Source organism: Pectinophora gossypiella, chromosome Z (genome assembly GCF_024362695.1).
Source record: "Pectinophora gossypiella chromosome Z, ilPecGoss1.1, whole genome shotgun sequence".
NCBI lineage: Eukaryota > Metazoa > Arthropoda > Insecta > Lepidoptera > Gelechiidae > Pectinophora > Pectinophora gossypiella.
The window spans coordinates 10,608,304-10,629,558 of NC_065433.1; the positions used below are offsets into that span (position 1 = coordinate 10,608,304).

Here is a 21,255-nt window from a genome sequence, read left to right on the forward strand (position 1 = left end):
ATCGATTCATCGTTTAGCCACTTTTTATCACTGAAAGTAAAGCTCAGCCGACGAATTGGGTCACTTGCGATTCACGCACCGATGATTGTTTACCCTTCATATATGTAGCTTGATTTGTTATAATTTGCATTATTGGCGTAGCGAATTGTAACAAATGACTATAACAAGTAATTGAATTTCCATTTCTTATAGACAAAAACCGATCCTTCCTACCGCTCTACGCTGCCAATACTTACTGCCGCTCGGCGAAGCCGAATCATATAGACATCACAATCGAAATTAATCTCGCTATGAGGTCGCAGGTTCGAATCCAGTACAAGCCTAAACCAATGATTTTCGAAGTGCTCAACAGTGAAAGAAAACATCATGCGGGAACCCACGTTCTTGAGAAAAGCATTCCAGAGGTATGTGACCTAACCAGTATTGGGCTAGTTTTACATTCGCATGGTCAGATAGGCAGTCGCTTTTGTAAAAAAAGCCGGACTTATTAGACTTCAGGTTAGGTAAACGAACCCTGTGAAAACGTAAGTACGTAAGTAATAGTATAATAATTTTATTTCTTATTTATTTATGATAATAATGTTCATCGTTCGTAATCCCTACCTGCTTACCAAAATTCCCTGGTCGGTTGTCTATTAGTTTTAGTCTTCGAATAATTTTATTTAAACAACACTTACTTAGGCACAGAGACAGCAATCGTAATTTAATATCTCTATAGTCTCCATAGGACCAGTAAGTAGTACTTATTTCATTTTCTCAAATGAGAAGACCAGCCATACAACTCCATAGGATCAACATAAATATAGCTGTCGTAACACTCGTAAATAATTTATCAAAATAATCCTATAATTTAGTACGCTTATTACGTCACGAATTTACAAAAAAATAATAACAAATTATTTTTGATCCTAAATAAATATTAGTACTTAAATATGATTTTTAAACGCGGCTGTAGGTGTAAACTCTTTGCCTGTATATATTGGTAGAATAAAAAATCTACAAACGAATATCATTCGATTAGTTGGCGCGAAAATATTTTTGAACATTTTCATAAAGTGCATCCCCACTGGAGTTACTTTTTTGTTGTAACTTGAAACATGATTCATTTTATGTCCGTATTATCCCCGGAGATTCAATAACTTTTGCGAATAATCATTGTATGTTGAATTTTGTTATTTAGGTACATACTTAAAAACATACTTTTTAAAACAATTAACATTTTGTTAACAGTCGTTGTTCACTAAATATTTGGCAATAAAATGTACTCTTCAAAAAGTAAAGCGAGTGTGGAAGCTACATTATAATGCCAAAGAAGAAAAACGCAACATATTTTTAATTTTGATGGAAGGTAGTTTTTGTATTAACTTACGTGAAATTTTCTAAACAATTTGTGCTTAGCGTAATTCGATTTCAAATTAAAAGCAACTTTGAATGTCAGAGATGTTTTCCAACAAGGACCAAATGACTAAGAAAATGTTGGTACAGTTATGGAAAAGTGCTATTTTCCTTAATAACGAGTCTAATACAGAAATCGATTTCCCTTTGATGTGGTAAGTAAATACATTTATTCAAGGAAATTCTTTGAACTTCGTTTGGTGGAAAATATCATAAATCTTTTTGCTTCGTAAACCTCCAGTAAACAGTTAAGTATTTATTATACTTATCATAGCTTCCTTAAAGAGGTGGCTCCATTGGATTCCGAACCTAGCCAAGCCCGCTTAAATCTTTGGCGGCGGAAGTGTTCTCCCACCCCTTTTATCGCGCCATCGGAGGGTCTTCCGCCTGGAAGTAATCTAGCGTGGGCCACATGGCAGTCTTTAAATAGGCTCCGGACACAGGTTGGCCGCTGCAAGGATAATCTCTGCAGGTGGGGATACCTGGTTGATGGTTGCGATGATTGCGAGTGTGGAGTATCACCACAAACTATGGCTCACCTTTTGTGCTGTCCTAAGTGCCCTAACACCTGCACTATTGAAGACCTGTACGAAGCCACTGACAATGCCGTAAGCGTGGCCAATTATTGGTCAGCAAAAATTTAGCTTCGATCGCCATCGACTCGCAAAGAAGATTATACTTGCACAATATTTCTAAGTAAAGAAAATCACCTAATTGTCGGACAACCTACGATGAAATAGGCGTGATCTTATGTATGTGTTACCTTGATGACTTTCAGCCATGCGGTGTTTATAAAAATATACAAAATAAAAAGTAATATTTTTTTTCAGTTCAGTATTGAAGAACTGGATGTCATCAGACTATCACTCCACCAGGCCTTGGCTGAAGACATCCGCTATACTCCTCAATGGGGCTACGAAGGTCTACCATCAACAGATAGAGAGCCTACTAACCGATGCTGCTAATCTTGCAAAATTCCCTTCTAGAAATAACTCAACAAATAATGAAGAAAAGACTTTAGAAGGAAATGAAATTGAAGTAGCTCAATTATTGGAACTTGGGACAGATACTGGTGACAATATTGACACCGCGTTCGTGACGATGCCAAAGCATTCGAGATTAGAAATTGAAGAAAAAGAAAAAGAAATGGAACATGATGAAGATGAAAATTGAAAATGTCTAAGTTAAAATTGAACTTAAATGCTTAGCGTTGAATCAATGTAAACGTAAATATCTATGAAAAGATGATTTAACTTGTCTGATATTGTACTACAAACTTCATTATTACCAAATATTTAATTGTATAAGTGTACAGGGGGTTTAAAAAAGCTACATCAAAGCAATTCACCTAAAAAGCACTATTACTTACTTACAAATAAAAACACATAAAAAGTAATCTAATGCACTGTATTCTCAATCAGACCTAAACAATTAATAATTTGGATACTAATAAATTATTCTACACTTCAAATTAGCATAGAGACAAATTGATAACAAACGAAATATTGATACTAAGTACATGCATAAAATGTAATAAGTAATCAGGATTCAGTTAAGAGTCCATAGGTTCATGGTCCATAGACATGAAGCTGTTATATGAACTTAATGAAGGTGTCCTCGAGTGCGGAAATTTGTTTTGTGAGTTATTATTTCTCTTAAATGTCTTATTAGTTCGGACGACCTCTGGACATTCGTTTTGTTCCATTTCATGTGTCGAAGTTTTAGCAGAATTCATATTACGTCCACTGGGGCAGCACACTAATTTGCTCTCTTTATTGTCGTTTATAGTAGACTTGGAACATTGGCAGCTCTTGTGACTCCAAATCCTAGATAGCTTGCATAGAGATGCAGCTCGCTTCCGAATTACTCTAGCTCTAGGTTTGTTGACACCGTGAAGCTTGTCTCTTTTATCATTAGAGTTCTTATCGCGGGGTCGTCTGTTGTAATTCGGAGACCTTCTTTCCCTCGACCGTCTACGTCGTGGCCGCAACTCCCTAGTCTTCTTGACGTATGATCTATTTCGATTAGTTGCATGCTCCACCCTGCACCGCGGCCTCAGATTTAATTTCTTCAATTCATTAAGTGTTGCTATTCTTGCGCAAGCGGTGCAGTTAGGATTAAAATCCCGACGCATTCCTTTCGCCTTTATGGTTGTTACCTATACCAACAAACCGTACTATATTTTACCTACGGGGACTACTCGTACAATAACTACTCTCTTATTGGCATATGGCTCGAATGAAATAGTCTATCTAAGATTTATTATAATAAGCAGAGTTTATATCTTTGAGAGAATTTTATTGGAAATATTTGAGGTAAGTAAATACGTATTCTTCTACTCAAATTTGTTTTCTATTCGAGTTTGTATCGGATAAACTGGAAGCTCACCAGCTGACTTTTGTTGACTAGGTGCTCGAGCAAAGTAAATCCGGATAAAGTAAAAAAAGAATAAATACAATTGCCAAATTATCTAAGTGATTCCCTAAAATGAAAACGTTTCACCAAGCAACCAATTGGATTCTGTTTATTCAAAAGGACCATGGAATTAGATATTGACAATATATTACCTATAAGTACCTATAAATTGACGCGTTTATCTAAAGGACATGTATCTAAATTGTATGATAGACGGTCTCGGTGTGACGTTCACCGTCCACGAAAGTAGCAACTGCAGTGGTTGCTGTCAGCGTCACGTGACGTCTCGTAAAATGCAAATTGACTGACTACTTTGGTCAGGCATTTCCTTGTTACCACTGTCTATCACAATAAAATACTGTCTATCATAATAATATAAAATAGTCCTTGGCAGACCTCCCTGGAGACATCAAAAAGAGGTACCTATATTTGTTAGTACATACCGCAGTGACTGACTTCCGTTTGTCGAGCTCGTCAATCAGCCTAGGAACGGCATTGTTGTGTTGATGCACTGAGTGTACTACATTCTTCTCTCCGTTGGAATACTCCGTATGGTGATCCGCTTTAAATTGGTCCGCGGCATTACGTCTTTTCTGAAAGTAAACTGTAGTCACACAAACACAAAAATAACCCTCTACTACCGCAACCAGCTACCTAGTTGACTAGGCACCGAAATAATGCGAAAAATTATAGGCGTTTGTAACTTTAAACTATCGATTTCGGCCTAAAGATAAAAAATACGAAAGTTTATTGTAAGATCTAGGTACACCGAGCATTCTGCCTCGAGAGTAGATCTTAGGGAGATCACGCACGTAGATAATAAGAATATACAGAAAAGATGAACTTCTTTCACTTTTTACTTCCCTGTTATGTGTGGATTAGATAGGTACCGTTCGGCTTCTACTACCTTCACTGCACAATTGCACATCGTTTACCGTTACGTTTCTGTAGTTCTTCTTGGGCGTAGGACCGTCATCGTCGTTCATGATTTTCAGCATTATGTCCACAATGTCTGTTTTACGAGCTTTCACAGATCCCATAGTACTCGAGGTTACCTGTTTCAATTAGTATAGTGACAAAACTTTCGCTATTTCAAATAAACACAAAATAAGCAAACAAAATGTAAAACCGTTACCTGCATTACAACAGGCGCCTGCTATCACGATCTTTCTCTGCCACATTAAATTTTCCAGGGAACCAGATGATCAGAGTGTGAAACTTAATTCGTTACTAATTTGGTTTTTCCATTTTTTATTAATCATTTTATCCATACATGTTCCAGCTTCATTAGTTTCAGTTTTGACAGAGAACATTTAGACAAATGATACGAATTTGATGTTGACATATTGCAATGAGATTGATTGTCTCAGGGAGAAGCTTGGACAGATGTGCTAGGGGGTGATTACCATCTCGACAGCAGGAGGTCAAGCGTATGTTTGGCTAAATTTCCAATACCGAAGAAGCAGCGGCCCCGGATGACATTTAAAGAGTAAATTAGGTCAGACTTGCCGGGAGCATCGGCCGTACTTTTTCCGACAGTGTTTTCAATGGATCGCTCGTTTCCTGATACAATCGCCGACCGCCGCCGCGTCGAAGGCCGAGAGTTCTCCAGCCCACGTCCATTTTCATTCAGCATTTTACTCGATCAATTATGCGATAATGCCATTTCCAACTTATACGTAGCTAAGCATTTTCTGTTTTTGTCACTTCCTCTCTGGATGTAAGTAAGTAAATATGAAACCCAAATTAAGAGTGGATAACGCAACTTACACAAAGATTAAGTAGGAATAAGAATTATTTTATAGGAAAGGAGTAAAAATCATACAAAATTTCAATTTAAAAAGGTTTTTATTGAACACAAGGACACGAAGTGCCATAAATACACTTATGAATTAGTCATACAAAGCATAAAATCATAGTTTTCGTCAATCAATAAGAACTATGTAGCTTAAAAGAAAAAGGAATAGCTACGTCTATTCGATGTTATAGTTTATAGACGGACCATGTTTCTACAGCAACCGTTTGACTAAGCTACTGTAAAGGATTTTCAAAGAATATAATATTGGTGTACGTGATACCTAACCCTAATGTGGCGTATTGATAATGCTTTAGTGCAATTTGGCCTTAACTTAAAACAAAATACAGTATAACTGCAAGCATCTTTCTAAAGAATAAGCCACCACGTATCAATCAATCTTATCGAACCGGACAGTTCCTCAATTGAACAGTCATCAACCGTTTTGTATAAAGGTAAATTAGGCAGAAATAGATCAGTTACATACCCAAAATAACACATGTGAAGAGGGCCGTAGTCAGCAAGTGGTTTCGAGCATTCAAATCACTAACGACATGTGCGAACCAACCAAATTCGGAAGCACTTCAATATTTTTCGAACAATTCGTTCTTCTATTGGAAAACGTAGCAAAAATAAGTATTAAGCTATGGATATAGATACACGGATTCGGATATTCAGATATATGAAATTATTTCGGATTATCCGGCAGTTTCAGAGTTTCGGCTACGGCTACTCCGTTTTTAAAGAAGTATATATAAACTTTAAAAATAAAATGTAGGTAAATGATTTGACTTTGTTTGTTCTTTTAGTTATCATTTGGTACTACATCAAGTTTTATACTAAAAATTGTATACCTCTCAGCATCTTTAAATAAAAATTTCACAACATGTCCGCCGCGCGCTGTTACGATCCACCTTTAGGTATCCAGATTTATCCGATATGAATATTCATAACATCCCTACAGTTAAAAAACAGTATAACAAAGATGCAAACTATAGCATATAATTGTTTGAAAATAAGATGCATTCTATATAAATTTATAAATATTTGAAAACTCGCCATTCGATAGAAAAGGAGTAAGTATTTATAAAACGCGTTACCATACTATCAACGTTCAACAAGTAGATATGTTTGAAGCTTGACAGCCTTGTTGGTCGTAACCCTTTATCTTGACTACGGGCCCGCATGTGTAGATACCAAGTGATACCAAGTGTTGTCTTGTGTACCGACAGCGAAACAAACAATTTATCCGATTTTTTTAAAATCGGTATAGTAACTATCATCACGTTTTTAAATGACTTAAAACTCACAGAAGTCAGACAGTCACTGTAAATGTACACATTAAATAGTCAATGTCTGCCTTAAATAATTATAACAAGTTTTAAATATCAGTCGAATATCATAGCCTCACCTTAACCACTAAAGATAATTATTATTCGTTTTACATACAAAAAAATGATAGGATTAACTTTGGTTATTTTAATACAAAAAAAAAAACATTTTAATCGTATTCCAATTTGTTAAAAGTATATTTACTGATCCAGCATAATTAGGTCAACGAATGCATTTATAGAATCGATTGTTATCATGCAATTATTTATGATTTTACCATCGGGATCGTAAATATCAGGAATCGTCCAATAATTTCTATAATTTATAAACAGCTTTGTGCCTTTCATTATTCGAGCAAATTAAGCATAATAACTGATATATAATCATTATTTATAATATTTATATTACATTTCATCGTTATTGAAGCTATAATAGGTTCTGAATAATAATAATTATAAGTGGTGTACACCTGATAATGTACCATTATCTTCACCATGATATGTTCCGCTCAAAAGTATGAATTTCTATTGATATAAGTATAATAATATTAATATTATCGCTAGAATCAATAAATAATATATCCTATCCCAAGAGGATATTTAAGACGATTATATAATAAAACGAATGTACCGAAGTTTTAAATTAAAGAAGCTAAAATAATATTTCACTTGCATCAGTATTTCAAAGAAAATTGCATGCAGCAGTAAATATATCCCAAGAATCGATAAACGGTCAACTGACGTGTAAGAGGAAATTACCTGGAGCTGCCGGCTCTAAACAGCTACCTCTCATTCGCGTCTCAAACATTTACTTACATTTTTTGTTAGGCAATAACTGGTCCGGCAAACGTTTACAAATCTTATACGTACTTACGTGAATTTTAAACCCCTTCTTTCTTGCAGTTAATTACCTAATAGATTTGAATAGTTTATAGGAACTTACAACTCATAAAAGCTGCCTCTTAATCGCGGTATGAATATGCACTTAGGTACTAATGATAAAAGAAAATATAACGGAACATATGAGATTACTTTACTATTATCATATCACTGAAATGTTCAGATATTTTTTAGTCTAATAACATTACGAATAAATTGTACCAAAACTTTCGTTTGAAATACGTGATCCTGCACCATGTCACTTTTTATCATTGATGTATAAATATGTTATGGTTGCTTTTTGTGGTCGAAATAATAAACTTTACACACTTACTATAACTTAAAACTACTAAATGTCATGTTTGAGAAATGAGTATTCGGTTGAAAAGTCTTAGGAAGGTTAGGAAGTAACAACTAACGGGAGATTTATTTAGATCTTGTGTGTATGATACATACAATCCTGGAACCTGTATAGATACTAACAGAAATCAACTAATAATGCGGACCTGCACTTTCAGAAAAATACAATACTGTAATCGTGTGATAATAAATTATATCACTAGAATGAATGTACTTACGAGCTTAAATCTATATAATTTCTACACTTACTATCACGCAATGGTTTGATTAGCAAGTAGTACTTGTTACTTATAGCACCAGGCTAAATAAAACGTAATTTTATCTCAATACCAGAAGTCAAATAATAAACTATAAATAGTTGCATCGACGATGACAACGTCCATGATAAAACCTATAAAAAGCTATATTTTGGTGAACTGTACTAAAGCACCTGAAAAAACGAAAACCACCTTAGACGAGTAGGTATACCTAAGAGACCCGCTTCATTAATATAACAGGTGTGCACACTTCCGTACATCTACGATAAATTATTATTTGCATTTTTGTGTTAATTTATTTTTTTGCACATCGTTTACATGTACGTTTGTACGCAGTAAGCCATAGTTATGTGATCCCATGTATTTATAAAGTCCATGTTCAAAACCGTCCTGTTCGAAAGTGTATACACCTCTTAAATTAGATGTTTTATTAAAGCTGTGATACATTAAAATACATGTCATATATAAGAGTACGTACGTCAATAAAATCCTAAAATGGGCCAGAAACAGGCAACGCTACCAGAGCGTTCGTTAGCTACATGCATAGCTCGTCTATGTCTATACCTTGTCAAACCAATGTTTGTAGTACAAACTTTGTACCGTGTAAAATTCCATTCATATATTTATAATGTGCTTATAAAATAACGTCTTTTCCTATAAGATAAACTAAAACTATTTCCCATTATATGAACATATTCGAGTATGATTATATTGTGTTCATGTCTGCATATAATCTAAAAAATGAGTAGCTATAAATAAAATCCCTTCAAATAAAAAAGCAATTGTAAACGTAAAAAGTAACTTCTAACCAGTAATAATAAAACGTGTCTGTGAACGTAAACTCTATTGTTCCGTAATTTTAACGATTATAATACCATATAAATATGATATCTAATTCTAACAGCGTAAACAATTTGACAACTAAAACATTTTTACAAAGTAAATAAGTATAAATGGTGTATACAATAATATAAAATGAGACAAATTGTTCGAGAAAATATTTTGCCAACTGTTGAAGTTCGGAAGAAAACCGCGCATACAAATAGTATCAAAGCGTGTTAAAATAGGCAAATAGGAATATGTCGACAATGCTGGTATGGTTTTCTTCCAGATTCCATGTATTGGCAGGAATCACAGAGTTTGTACACGATTCAGATCACTTGTGTGTGTTAGCAAGTGTACGTACGTGAGCGCGCACTCATATCGTAATCATTCGAATGACATGAGGTTCGCAGGTAGCGGCTTCACCGCCTTGTTGGTCACCGCCTCTATCTTAGCGACCCACTGCCTGGCAGACGACTCAGATCCAGTCCTACAACAAAAGGGAATACGAATTATACGGCCAGTTCCTTAACGTAAGTAATGACTTATTCTAACAGTGCCCTAATATACCTGGACACTTGTGTAACTGCTACTGACTGTGCGTCACATACGACCTAGAGAAGACAACAAGCCGATAGGTTGGCAACTGCAGTGCGGACGTGCTCGCACTCGCGTACATAAGTATGCAATTCAGTACAAACAACAAAGGTCACCAGTTGACAACTCCTAGCTGCATCGTTCATTGATTTATATATAATCTGACTAGTTTTCAGACTTCTCAAGTTCTTCTCTTGAAAATATCCTATGTTCATCGAAATCGGACTTTTCCATGTCGCCTGTACCCGCAGTGCGCTAGACCGCTCCCGTTTAATCAACGCGCATTTACCGATTTACTTGACACTTATCTTTTTTTAGCGACTTAAAATCTTCATAAATTATGGCCTATTCTAATGTATCAGTTATATTACTAAAAAACATTAAAATCTCTTCAGTAGTTTTTGCGTGATAAGAGCCACAAACATACATACATACAAACATCCACAAAGTCTCACAAACTTCGCCTTATATAGTCCCAGTTTATTTATTGTATCAACGAATTAACCTCTCATTTTTCCATCTGAAATATTCACAAATAATGCTCTTTACTTCTCATTTTATTAGTTTATTTATCAACAACTTTTCCTAAGGGGAAAAGTTCTTCGGTTATTTAATTGTTCAATCGGGAAGCGGTCACAGGCAGTCACAGCAGTAATTTAACTTCACGGAGCGCCTCGTTTCAGTTAAAAAGTTTCCGAGATGGAAAGTGGGTAAAATAATTTTCTACAGTTTATCTACTTAGTTTACGTCCTTACTTAATAACGACGCAGGACTTTTTTAAATAAAACTGCGTCGATTTAAAATGGGAATTCACTATTTTATTGCTGTAGCAACGTTCGTAGTGTAAAGTATACGTAACGGTATATTTCATGCACTACTACACAATACAACACAAATGTTAACAAAATTACTCGTTACTGAATAATAGAGTTTGCTGACGAGTCAGATCACTTGTTTGCGAGTATACAGTCGTTGTTGAATTTTCCTTATCGTTACCTATTGTATTTGTTTAGTAGTTAAATATTTCGCAAGCTTGAAAAATCTATTTAGCAATAAAACCGCTAAAATAAAATAAAACTTATTTGTAATTGTTATTTTTTTTTTTGTGTTTATGCAATGTTTTTTTTTTATTGTACATTATTGGAAGTAGTAAAGAGATGTGGGGTGATATATAAACTTACTTGAACTTATAGAGCGTGCCAGTGTGGTGGTTGACCAGCTGGAAGGCGTCAGCCGAGTCGCCGTCGACGTTCACCCCTAGCCATCCGTCCAAAGAAAGCATCTTGCACCTCTCCGCGCGGAAATCTGAGCGATTAGTCCTGGTAGACAATAGAATAAATATCTACCGTGAAAAACTGGGCTTCATTTCTCGTATTATACTTGCTCTTGCTCAAAGCAGTGTTAAGTAGTATATTACAAATTAATTAATTATCAATGCATACATATTACTCTAGTGTTTTAGCATTACATCTAAGTACTAGAGAAGTTACAAGAAATTACTAAAAGAGATCATAAAGCATTAAACGCAGTATACAAGCGATGTTGACAGGAAGAAGGGTACCTATACGGCAGTGCCCAGTAGTAGATTGATTGAACTTGAATGCGCCTATTAACGTGTCAGTCAGTTTATGCGCAGTAAACGCATTGCGAATGCGATATATATATTGTATATATAAGACTACATATAATTCTATATATTTTATCTAAGCTTTTCCATCAAAGTCTTATATGTATATGTATATATACTAAGACTTTGACTAGAAAAGAAATAATCAAGTTATCATTACGGTAAACGCTTAGATATAACGCAGAACGCTTAGGTAACGACGTATCTTTGCCCCACACTATTCTATTTTTTTCTTTATATCACATATACGATATAACCATAATTATTGGGCATAAGGCCTCCCCTCAATCAAACGGAGGGGACATAGAGAATAACCTTAAAAATCCCTTTTTAGCAAACAAAGGCGAAAAAACATCCTTGATAGTATGACGTCAAACGCATGTGTGTGTCAAACTTGTGTTTCGTTTACAGTGACTACTTACTAGTATATTTGTCTCAGATGGAGCTTAACTCGCGTGCTAAGAACAGTCATATATTGCATTTTGATATACATTATAATATCCATAAATATAATTTGCTTACTGCGATTAGATATTAGATTGCGAGCACTCATTGTCTTCACTTATTACTTTGTAACATACATAAAGTAGTATGTTATGTATGAGTGTCTGTATTCCAAAATAAAATAATAAATAAATACTCATTGATTGCTATAGCTATAGTAAACAACGCCTACACATGTGCGACAGTTCTTATTTTTTTGAAGAATTTATTTAGTATATATAATATAGCACATGGTTTCAAATTTAGGATTTCTTAACAATAGTAGCTCCAAGTTGTCTTCTGTATACTTATGGCTCTGCTCACCCCTAAGGAACGAGCACGAGAATATGTCTATGCAGTTATGAATGTTAGAGCATTATCAAGTGAATTGTTTTCCGTTCCAACACGAGTACACCCGGGCCGGGAAAGCGGGCAAGCACGCCCAGCGCGGGATTTTGTTTGACTTCGTATGTTTTATTATGATGTGGTTATTTAACCACCTAACTGACTGAATTTGTTGATTTATCTATATTTCTTAAGAACCTATTAATATCACATAAACGTCTTTTAATAAAACAAAAAAGCAGATTAGGTTCTTCCTAAAGTGGAACACCAAACATTCTTTCGCATGTATATTCATAAGCGCACTTAAAAATATGAATAATATTAATCTAATGTCTATTCTAATAATTAAACCAACTACAGCACAGCATTGATTTCTAATAAAAAACAAAAATAACTGAGACTTTAAAATTATAAAAATATATTAATCACACATATAAATTTAGAAATAGACTTACCCCTTAAAAGACTTAGAAGAGTAAAAGATGAGTACATTTCCAGATATTTGCAGCCAGTACCTCTGCCAGGACGACAGCGATATCTTTCTACCATCCTTCAAGATAGTCTTCCTGCGCACACAGCCTTGAAAATCGCACTCCATACCACCTGGCTTCGAAGGATCGCTAAAACAAAATTATTAAATAACCTGTAGTTGTGACAATCGCAATGTACTCGCGTTACATTTTTCCGTGAACTGTTCACCTGATACAAATATCAAATTCCTTAGATCTATGTTAGTAATTTGTCAGCTTAGGATTAAAATACTGATGACGCTAGGCACAGTGACCTCAGCGGTTTGTTGTTCCAGTTTATACATTTATAGACGAGGTGCAACTTTACGTCTGTAGACTTCTATTTCAGAACCTACGCTGGCTAGCTACTTAGGGTTCACCAAACATTTTAATCACGATACAACAAACCACTTTAGCTTATCAGGTACCAATAAAAAATACTCTTTTGGATTATAAACGAGTCCTACGGATTATTTACGCAGAGATTAATCAAAACAAAAATTTGACTATTATAATATATACGAAAAACCATAATTAAGGTGCGAAATAAAATATTAAAGTAAATCAAAATAGTTGCATATTTGTGCGAGAAAAACATGTATAATGTATAGGAAAACGTATAGGTATAGATTACCTGTGATGCAAGGAGCGCGACATCTTGTCGCCGGCGAGCGAACTGGGCGACTCGAGCAGCGTGTCGTCCAACAGGTTAACAGAGCCGGCCGGCGTCTTCTCTTCCATCTTGTCGTCCGTGTGGCTCTTCCCGAAGATACTGCAACACAGACACACCACAATGTATCTCTGTTCGGCGGGCTTTGTTGCTCAATAAAGATTTATTCCGCAGCTATTAACACTCGCGGGTGCACGGTCGCGATTCTAACAAGAGGATGATCCAGAGCCCACACTGCGTTCAGTGCGTTCAAGACATCCATATGTTAGTCCACTGTCCCGTATCAATGTAGTGGGACTATTACTGTAATTGAAGTAGTTACGATTCAAGGTAGCAATGCATGTGAAATAATATATATTACAATGGATACCTTCCGATTGCAGTTGTCCTTACAATACTCTAGAAGGTTAAGACAATGTAGTCTGAAAGAGTACCACCAAAATCACTACATACCCTTTAGTTAAGATAGCCAAGTAACATGGTGTCAAAACGCTTATATCGATTTATAAGGTTAATGCATTTAATAGTAATGGTATACCGAAATGGATGAGATAACCTCTGTCTGGACTAAGGACATAATATAAAGATTTCCCAAACAACCAATAAGTCCAAAAAGTTATCACAATACAAATTAGAAATCCGCCTACAAAATATCTGGCACCATTTAACTCTATAGTACGACGACCAATTACCCTTACAATCTTGAAAAAGATAAACCGCTTATATTTGTGTTAGGCCTACGTGGTAGGTGGTGAGCCGTACGTATCGCCGTCTATATTACTATTAATTATATACAGGATGTTAGTGACATCGTAACGAATGCTCAGGGGGATGATTCAGACCATGATTCTGAGTTAATATCAAGTGGAATTTTCCGTCCCAAAATTCATATTATTTTTATATATTTTTTTAATTATTTTCGATGGAAAATACCACTTGATATTAACCCAGAATAATCAGCTGAATCATCCCCCTCAGTATTCGTTACGATGTCACTTATACACCGTCCAAGTACATACGGTAACCATAGAAGTAGGTATCGGTGTTAGTGACACCGTAACGAATACTGAGGGAGATGATTCAGACCATAATTCTGAGTTGATATCAAGTGGAATTATCAGTCAGAAAATTCATGAAAATTTTTGTGTTATTTTAAATTATTTTCAGTTCCATACTTTTGCGACGGAAAATTCCACTTGATATCAACTCAGAATCATGGTCTCCATCATCCCTCAAAGTTTTCGTTACGATGTCACTAACACCCTGTATACTATCCCAAAGGAATTATCATGCTTAAACCGTTAGCCAGAGAATCCCAGGGATGAACCCAGAGCATATACCACTTTATAATCGAACCATGGAGTAATGAATACCTATACTACGTAAAACCGAGGGTACCTCGCCGTACTAGAAAAGTTGCCCCTAAAACAGGCGCATATGGATCATTTTTAACTGTCAAAGTCATAATGATACAACACACCGTCACTAGATGCCACTTATTGCGGTACGTAAGCTTATACGGTTAGCGACATCTAATTACACCACAGCGAAATAAAGTAATAACATACAACGGTCCCTATCCGTACTATAAATAAGGGCGCCGGTGGCGAGCATTCGTACCAAATCTAAATTGTATGGACTGATTTTATGATTTAAGATTTCTGTAATCAAGCTCCTTTTTGCACTATGTACCTATACAACATCAAAATGTAATGCCTATAATATTCATATACCCACTGATATTGTGCATTTGTACGCATATGAGATTAGCATATTCTAACTACCAAAAATAAACTTTATAGTGTACAAACTCACGATGCTAAATGTACCGGAAAGACCGGAAATATTATTAAGAGAAGTGAGTTCTACAAGGTGCACGGTTTAAATTATAAATTGAAAGCTATTGTGGCATGCATGCAAAATATGTACCTAACTTGATTATGTGTATTATTTAATCTAGCTTAATCATACTATCAAAAACTAATATCCTATGTACCGGAAGTTTTTGTGGGTAAGGCCGGAAGTAGAAGAGGAGTCAACAGACAGTCTGCCATGGAGGACCCTACTGCAGTCCTGACATCGATTCCGGTGTATATATAGACAAGCGCCCTGTACGATCACATCATCTCCCGTTTAGCGCTAACCTAACCTGAAGGTATTGTTGACAGGTCAGCTTTTTGCAAACCTTGCAATCCGAAGGGGAAACCATTCGAATTATTAGATACTTTGTACTTAATTACGTAAATAACAGTCGGGACCAACGTATTAACGTGCCTTTTTGAGCAGGGCCAGAGTCTTATTTTTCGGATAAACAGGTGATTCAGCCTGCAATGCGCAGTGGTGGAGATAATGTTTTTAACAAAGTCCCCACGGGGATTCGAATCCCGACCTCCGATCATGAGCCGAACGCTCTAACTACTAGACTACGGAAGCTGTTACCCCTTACATATACAAGCTACATTACATCCGACAGTATATTCTGTTTATTACACACAAAGCACCTGTGAAACGTTTAATTCCTAGACACCTTTCAGAAAGGACATCTGCTTGCTAAATAAGAATATAAACTACTTTCAAAAATATAGAATCAACTTTTGTAAAATTTGTACAAATGTACAAATATAAAAAGCGCAACTGAAAAAAAAATCATTTTAATTTAATATAACAAACCTCCTAATTCTAAAGTCACGAATTTAAGGGCAAGAAGGCACTTTGAATACAACATTGTTGAGGATGTTGTGATGATCAATCGATTCCTAAGGTAGAAAGGATTCATGCAACATCCGTAATGAGTTAGTGCAATTAAATTAGTGCTCCAAGATGCCTTCTCATTCTCACTTCGTAAATCCGTGGATGAGTACGAAGCATGCTTACGTCACCTATTATATACAAACAAGTCGACCGTCGTCGTCTACACACCACAATGCAAGCGTTCATGTCCAATCAACCAGAAAAATGACTCACCCCACACCAAAATTGACCTTGTGAAAATTTCTTGGCAAGCTCGCACTACGAAACCTATGTATCCGTCGCAAAAGGGAAAATTCACTGTACATACATGTATGATCATAGAAAATAATTCGTGATTATGTGTTAGTCAAAAATCTTCTCATAAGTTTCAACATGTAGAAATGAAATAGCTTCCATCCTCCAACATAGTTGATAGTTTAAAAAAGATATTGCAAATAACAGATAAAATATTGAAGTTTTAAATTGTGGAGGAAATAGAAATCTAAAGTAAGACTGCTTACAGACGAGCAACGATGTTTCTGTTTTCCTGGATCATTATAAGAAACATGGTACTCTCCTGCCCACTTGCAGCCGGTAATTGCGACTACGACACAGACATTATCATCGATATTAACAAACGTAGCCGCTCCTCTGTAAGCCTTCTAACTCTTATTAGATTAGTGAACTTAGCCGTATTGATACTGATTGTCGGCAATGGTTTGAAAATAGTTGTGTAACAATGAAGAGCAGGACTAATTTAAGTAACAAAGGTGTTAGTAGGACACTTGGAGCAACACAAAAAGGGCACTTAAATGATGTACTTACTTTGATCCTAAAGATCGACATTTTCGGTGGGTGGGTATGAATTTGGATTGGTGGTAAGTTCCTTGTAGCCGCAGGGACCCTGATCCTAGCCTGTGTGATGGCGAGAGTGTAAACGGAGTAGAGGGCCCGTGCGGCAATGTTTCCTTTACCGACTCCTTCGAACCTGCACAGCTGCTAATCGGCGATGGCGGTTCTAGTTTTACTGATAATCTGAAATATGAAAACATATTCAGACATTTGTATTTCAAATCATGATAGCACATTGCTTTCGGTTTTAAATTCAAGTTATTACTAATACAAATATTATTTATAGCACACAACACAAAAAACAGTTGCAATATTACATTAAAATTTGCGGCCTTCTTGCTCTACTGCAATTTCTTCCAGGCGCTTAAAATATCCAAACAGCAGAGCTTAATACATATTTAATTCAATTGTTAATAACTGACAATGTGAAAATTACAACCCAATATAATCCAGCCAGTAGTTCCCTATATTTACATAGGTACCTGATTGTATCAAAAAGCAACAAAAAACTAATACATACTTTAATCCATAATTTAACTTACTTGTACTGATCGTCTTCCAAAAATTTTTGTAGTTCTTCTATATACCGCACACTGTTTAGGAAATTGGCAACGTGAGGAAGAGGCACGATGTCATACTCTGAGCTCTGGTACCTCTCTAGCGCCTTCAGCACTACTGCCATCTTCGCGGTCCGATGCGGGGAGCCGGCCGGGTGAGCCATATCAATGTACACCAAGTCAGTTAGGAAAATACCTGGCAAACACGTACAAATACTTTATAACTTAAACTCATACAATAATAAGTTGACGCCAGCGATATCATTTCTGTCACACAACTGACGGCGCCCTTTCAAATAGATAGGAGCACGAAAACAATGTAAATGTTTATTTTTAGTATAACAACAACTATTATTACGGGTCATTACATTAATAAATGGCCCATTGGCTGATCATCTATCACCCTACACATCTTACACGTCGTATCAAAAGTGGCTGCAATTTGCCTTTTGGTTGTTGACGACTTTGCCCACCCCCTTAGGGATCATGGGCCTGTTCGTAATAAAATACGAAATTTCTCTAACTTTACTTTGAACAAACCAAAATCAATGTAGTTCTTAAAATGAGTATTACAAAATTATGTTTACAAAGTGATTTAAAAAATAAATATTAATATACAATAAACTATGTACTTCTAGAGGCGTTGTATTCAAACACATCATACAGTAGACTGAGTGCGTGTTTTACATAAAATAATAAAATCGCTAAAGCAAAGCATAATCATGTGTGCCCCTTAACCCAGACGCTCGCGTCAGGATCACACTGATTAGCATACATTGAAATTCAATCTCTATATAACATCATTCTCCTTGCTTACTTGGAAATGCATGAATGATCTGATGATTAAGGATAATGTATTGTGTTTCGCTAAGCAACCTATAATAACTTCGTAATAAGACGTAAATAGGAAATAAGCTTCAATATATCATAAATAGTAGATTTACATTGGATGCTTTTTAAAATATTAATCGTAATATAAATAATTAGTCTATAAATAAATAGACACCTTTAACTCGAACAACATATGAAATATAATAAAAGGTCCTGCTTGGTATTTGCAATTAAAAGCATATTCTGTGTAACAGCGAACATTTACTAGAAATTACATAAAAGTATCTAGCAGATACATTTTTATTATGCTGTTTTCCTAATATTCGCAAAACATGTTCTCGCTATGTATAATTAATATAATGTACATTTATTGGTCAGCATTATTATTATACTCACCAAGATAAGGTATACATGGCAAGGATATTGAGTTCATATATTCCCGTAGGGCAGTCCAGTTATCCTTCTCCCCAAACAACTCAGCCAACTTATCAAATTGTTGTTTATCCTTTTTTGATAAGCATGCCCAAGTTTTTGTCAGCCTTTACAAAATACAGATCATTATATTTAATAATACGCTTTATTGGCACTTAAAAGAAATCACAAATAAAATAAAATATTATTTAAAAATAATTAAATGTTTACCTATAAATACTAGCACTCCGTAATGCAGAAATAACAGCAAAGAGAGAGTGTAAATTGTTCACATCATACAGTTTCTTTGCTACCTTTATAAAATGTACCATTGTCTCAGCTCTGACCTTCGGAGACTGTCCATTCAATATTTCTTGAACTGTCCAGAAGCTGACCTAAAATATATAACAGACAATCACAAATGATAATTTAAAAATAAACGAGATAAAGAAAGATACACAACTTGAACATAAGCTTGTAGGGTACAATGTAGATAATGTTACATAGGCTAATAAAATGGCTTATCATAAATTATACTAATAAGAACATACTGACCCTATTAAATCTTTTTGTAAATGCCACAATGTTAGGTGCCACAGTTAACTTGTTCAACTTATTCCATCCACATGTAATTAGTTCCTCTGCTTTAATAGCTTTGAAGCATGGTAAATCTAGTAAAGTTAGTTGATTCGCTATGTCCTCAGGTGTAATTCTCAGTGCGGAGCAGGGTATTTCATCCCATGCCTGACTGATGGAAGAAGCTGGAGGTAAGCTGCTTGTTTTGTATTGGTATACTGGATCATTTTGCCGATTGCTTCCACCATCTCCAAGACTAAACAAAAACAAAATAAATTTTCATCAAAGCCCCATAGTTCAGTATAAAAACCGTACCTATCCTGTCCTATCGTTAGTAAAGCGGGATATAGATATAATAGCCGGATGCCCCTATTCACTCTAGATGTCCCGATTTTCAGGTTCCCTATGACCTGCCCTGCATAATCACTAAGCAGACTGCTAATATCTTTTTTATTCATGCAAATACACACACACACATAGTTTGAAACAAATTCATTTTCAAGTTAAATATCAAGACTACATTTGTGGTTTAAAAATATCACACTCTCTTTAAATGCGGGTTCCCTCTTCATTGCCCCTATTGGCAAATCAGATCTGGTAAAACCAAATTTAGCACTCACCAATCCATACAGTTGTAACCATTACAAATTCATGGACATATAAAAATATATAAATATTGCATCCTTTATGTAGAATACAACTTACCCATAATTATAGTAACATGCACTATCATCTTTGATGTACGACTGTTGGCTATTTAGAGGTATATTTCCAAGTTTCTGTTTGCTTTGCTTACTTGCTGGTTTGTCTTCAAGTGGCCAGTTCTCCTCATCTTCATGCTAAAAAATAACCATAATTTAGACACTTTCAAATAGTCAATAAACATGATACAATTTGTATTCAATTAAAACAATATTTTTAATGAAACTTCAGTCAGTGAAAAAAAAATAACTAAATTTTATAAGAATATGATCAGAGCAACAATAAAAATCGGCATTAGATTTTATAATATTTCTAGAGAAAAGAAGGATCTAAATAAACAAATCTAAAATAAAATCATTCTTACCTCAACAATCCTTAGTACAGCTAAACTATCACTTAAAATATCCCGCGGCATTATTGTGTTTACTATGGCACATGCTTCAACAGTATCGCCCGAAAATAATTGTTACTTGAGAGGGCAGTTCCTCTACTAAATAATGGGTAGACCGTTTCTGTAAAAGAGGCATTATTTGGGCATTATAGATAAACAAACTAATTAAAATAAACAATTGAGAACTGAACCCTATTTGCTAACGAAAACAAATATCTAATTAGATAAGTATACTACTAATCATTACGACCTAACCACGAACGGTAAGCGTAAAAGTAAATTTAATAATACTCCAATAAATACCTGTATTGTAAGAGAAAAAACTTTACCTCAAAATTGACGAAACACTGAGCAGTAGGTACCTTAGGAAAACTTCAGTCATGTAAATAATTTCACACCATTACTTTTATTTTCACTTGACTGGCTTTTCATTGAAATAAAATCTCAAAATAAATTACGAGAGTGGCTGACGGCCGACTAGTAGACGGCAGAACAAATGTCAATTTATTTTTAGTGATGTCAAATCAAGTGTCAAATTTACAGAAAAAAACGCAGTTTTTAGTTTTGTAATAAGGGTTGCTCCTACAAAATACTTGGCTCGATAAAGGGTTCATAGAATATCTTCCAAAACTAACTAAAAATATAAATATTTAGATTTAGTCTCAGAACAATAACTAAAGCATAGAAGGAAGGCTAAAATAAGAATTCAGAAACTATAAA

At 35.2% G+C, this 21,255-nt stretch overlaps 1 protein-coding gene across 2 annotated transcripts; it reads right to left on the bottom strand.

Moving 5' to 3' along the window:
* Positions 1-5,639: 5,639 nt before the first annotated feature.
* Positions 5,640-21,011, bottom strand: LOC126379923 (ras-specific guanine nucleotide-releasing factor RalGPS2). Of its 2 annotated transcripts, XM_050028935.1 has the most exons (13): positions 20,865-21,011; positions 20,509-20,656; positions 20,148-20,281; positions 19,422-19,698; positions 19,098-19,261; positions 18,852-18,994; positions 17,610-17,820; positions 17,041-17,250; positions 16,450-16,503; positions 13,450-13,587; positions 12,762-12,926; positions 11,033-11,170; positions 5,640-9,744 (listed from the first exon to the last, which is right to left on the bottom strand). In XM_050028935.1, exons 2-13 carry the CDS (start codon positions 20,557-20,559, stop codon positions 9,642-9,644), a joined length of 1,788 nt encoding a protein of 595 aa, XP_049884892.1. In that variant the 5' UTR covers positions 20,560-20,656; positions 20,865-21,011; the 3' UTR covers positions 5,640-9,641. The 2 variants fall into 2 exon arrangements, with proteins under 2 accessions (XP_049884892.1, XP_049884893.1); XM_050028936.1 differs by lacking the exon at positions 16,450-16,503.
* Positions 21,012-21,255: the final 244 nt, after the last annotated feature.

Bases quoted from the DNA above. Each gene is read 5' to 3' on its own strand.
- LOC126379923 (XM_050028935.1), bottom strand. From the start codon at position 20,559: ATGCCGCGGGATATTTTAAGTGATAGTTTAGCTGTACTAAGGATTGTT. The intron at 19,699-20,147 runs GTAAGTTGTATT...GTTTTTGTTTAG, and splicing joins GCATGTTACTATAATTATGG to TCTTGGAGATGGTGGAAGCA. The intron at 13,588-16,449 runs GTGAGTCATTTT...TCTGTGTTGCAG, and splicing joins AAGGTCAATTTTGGTGTGGG to TATCTTCGGGAAGAGCCACA.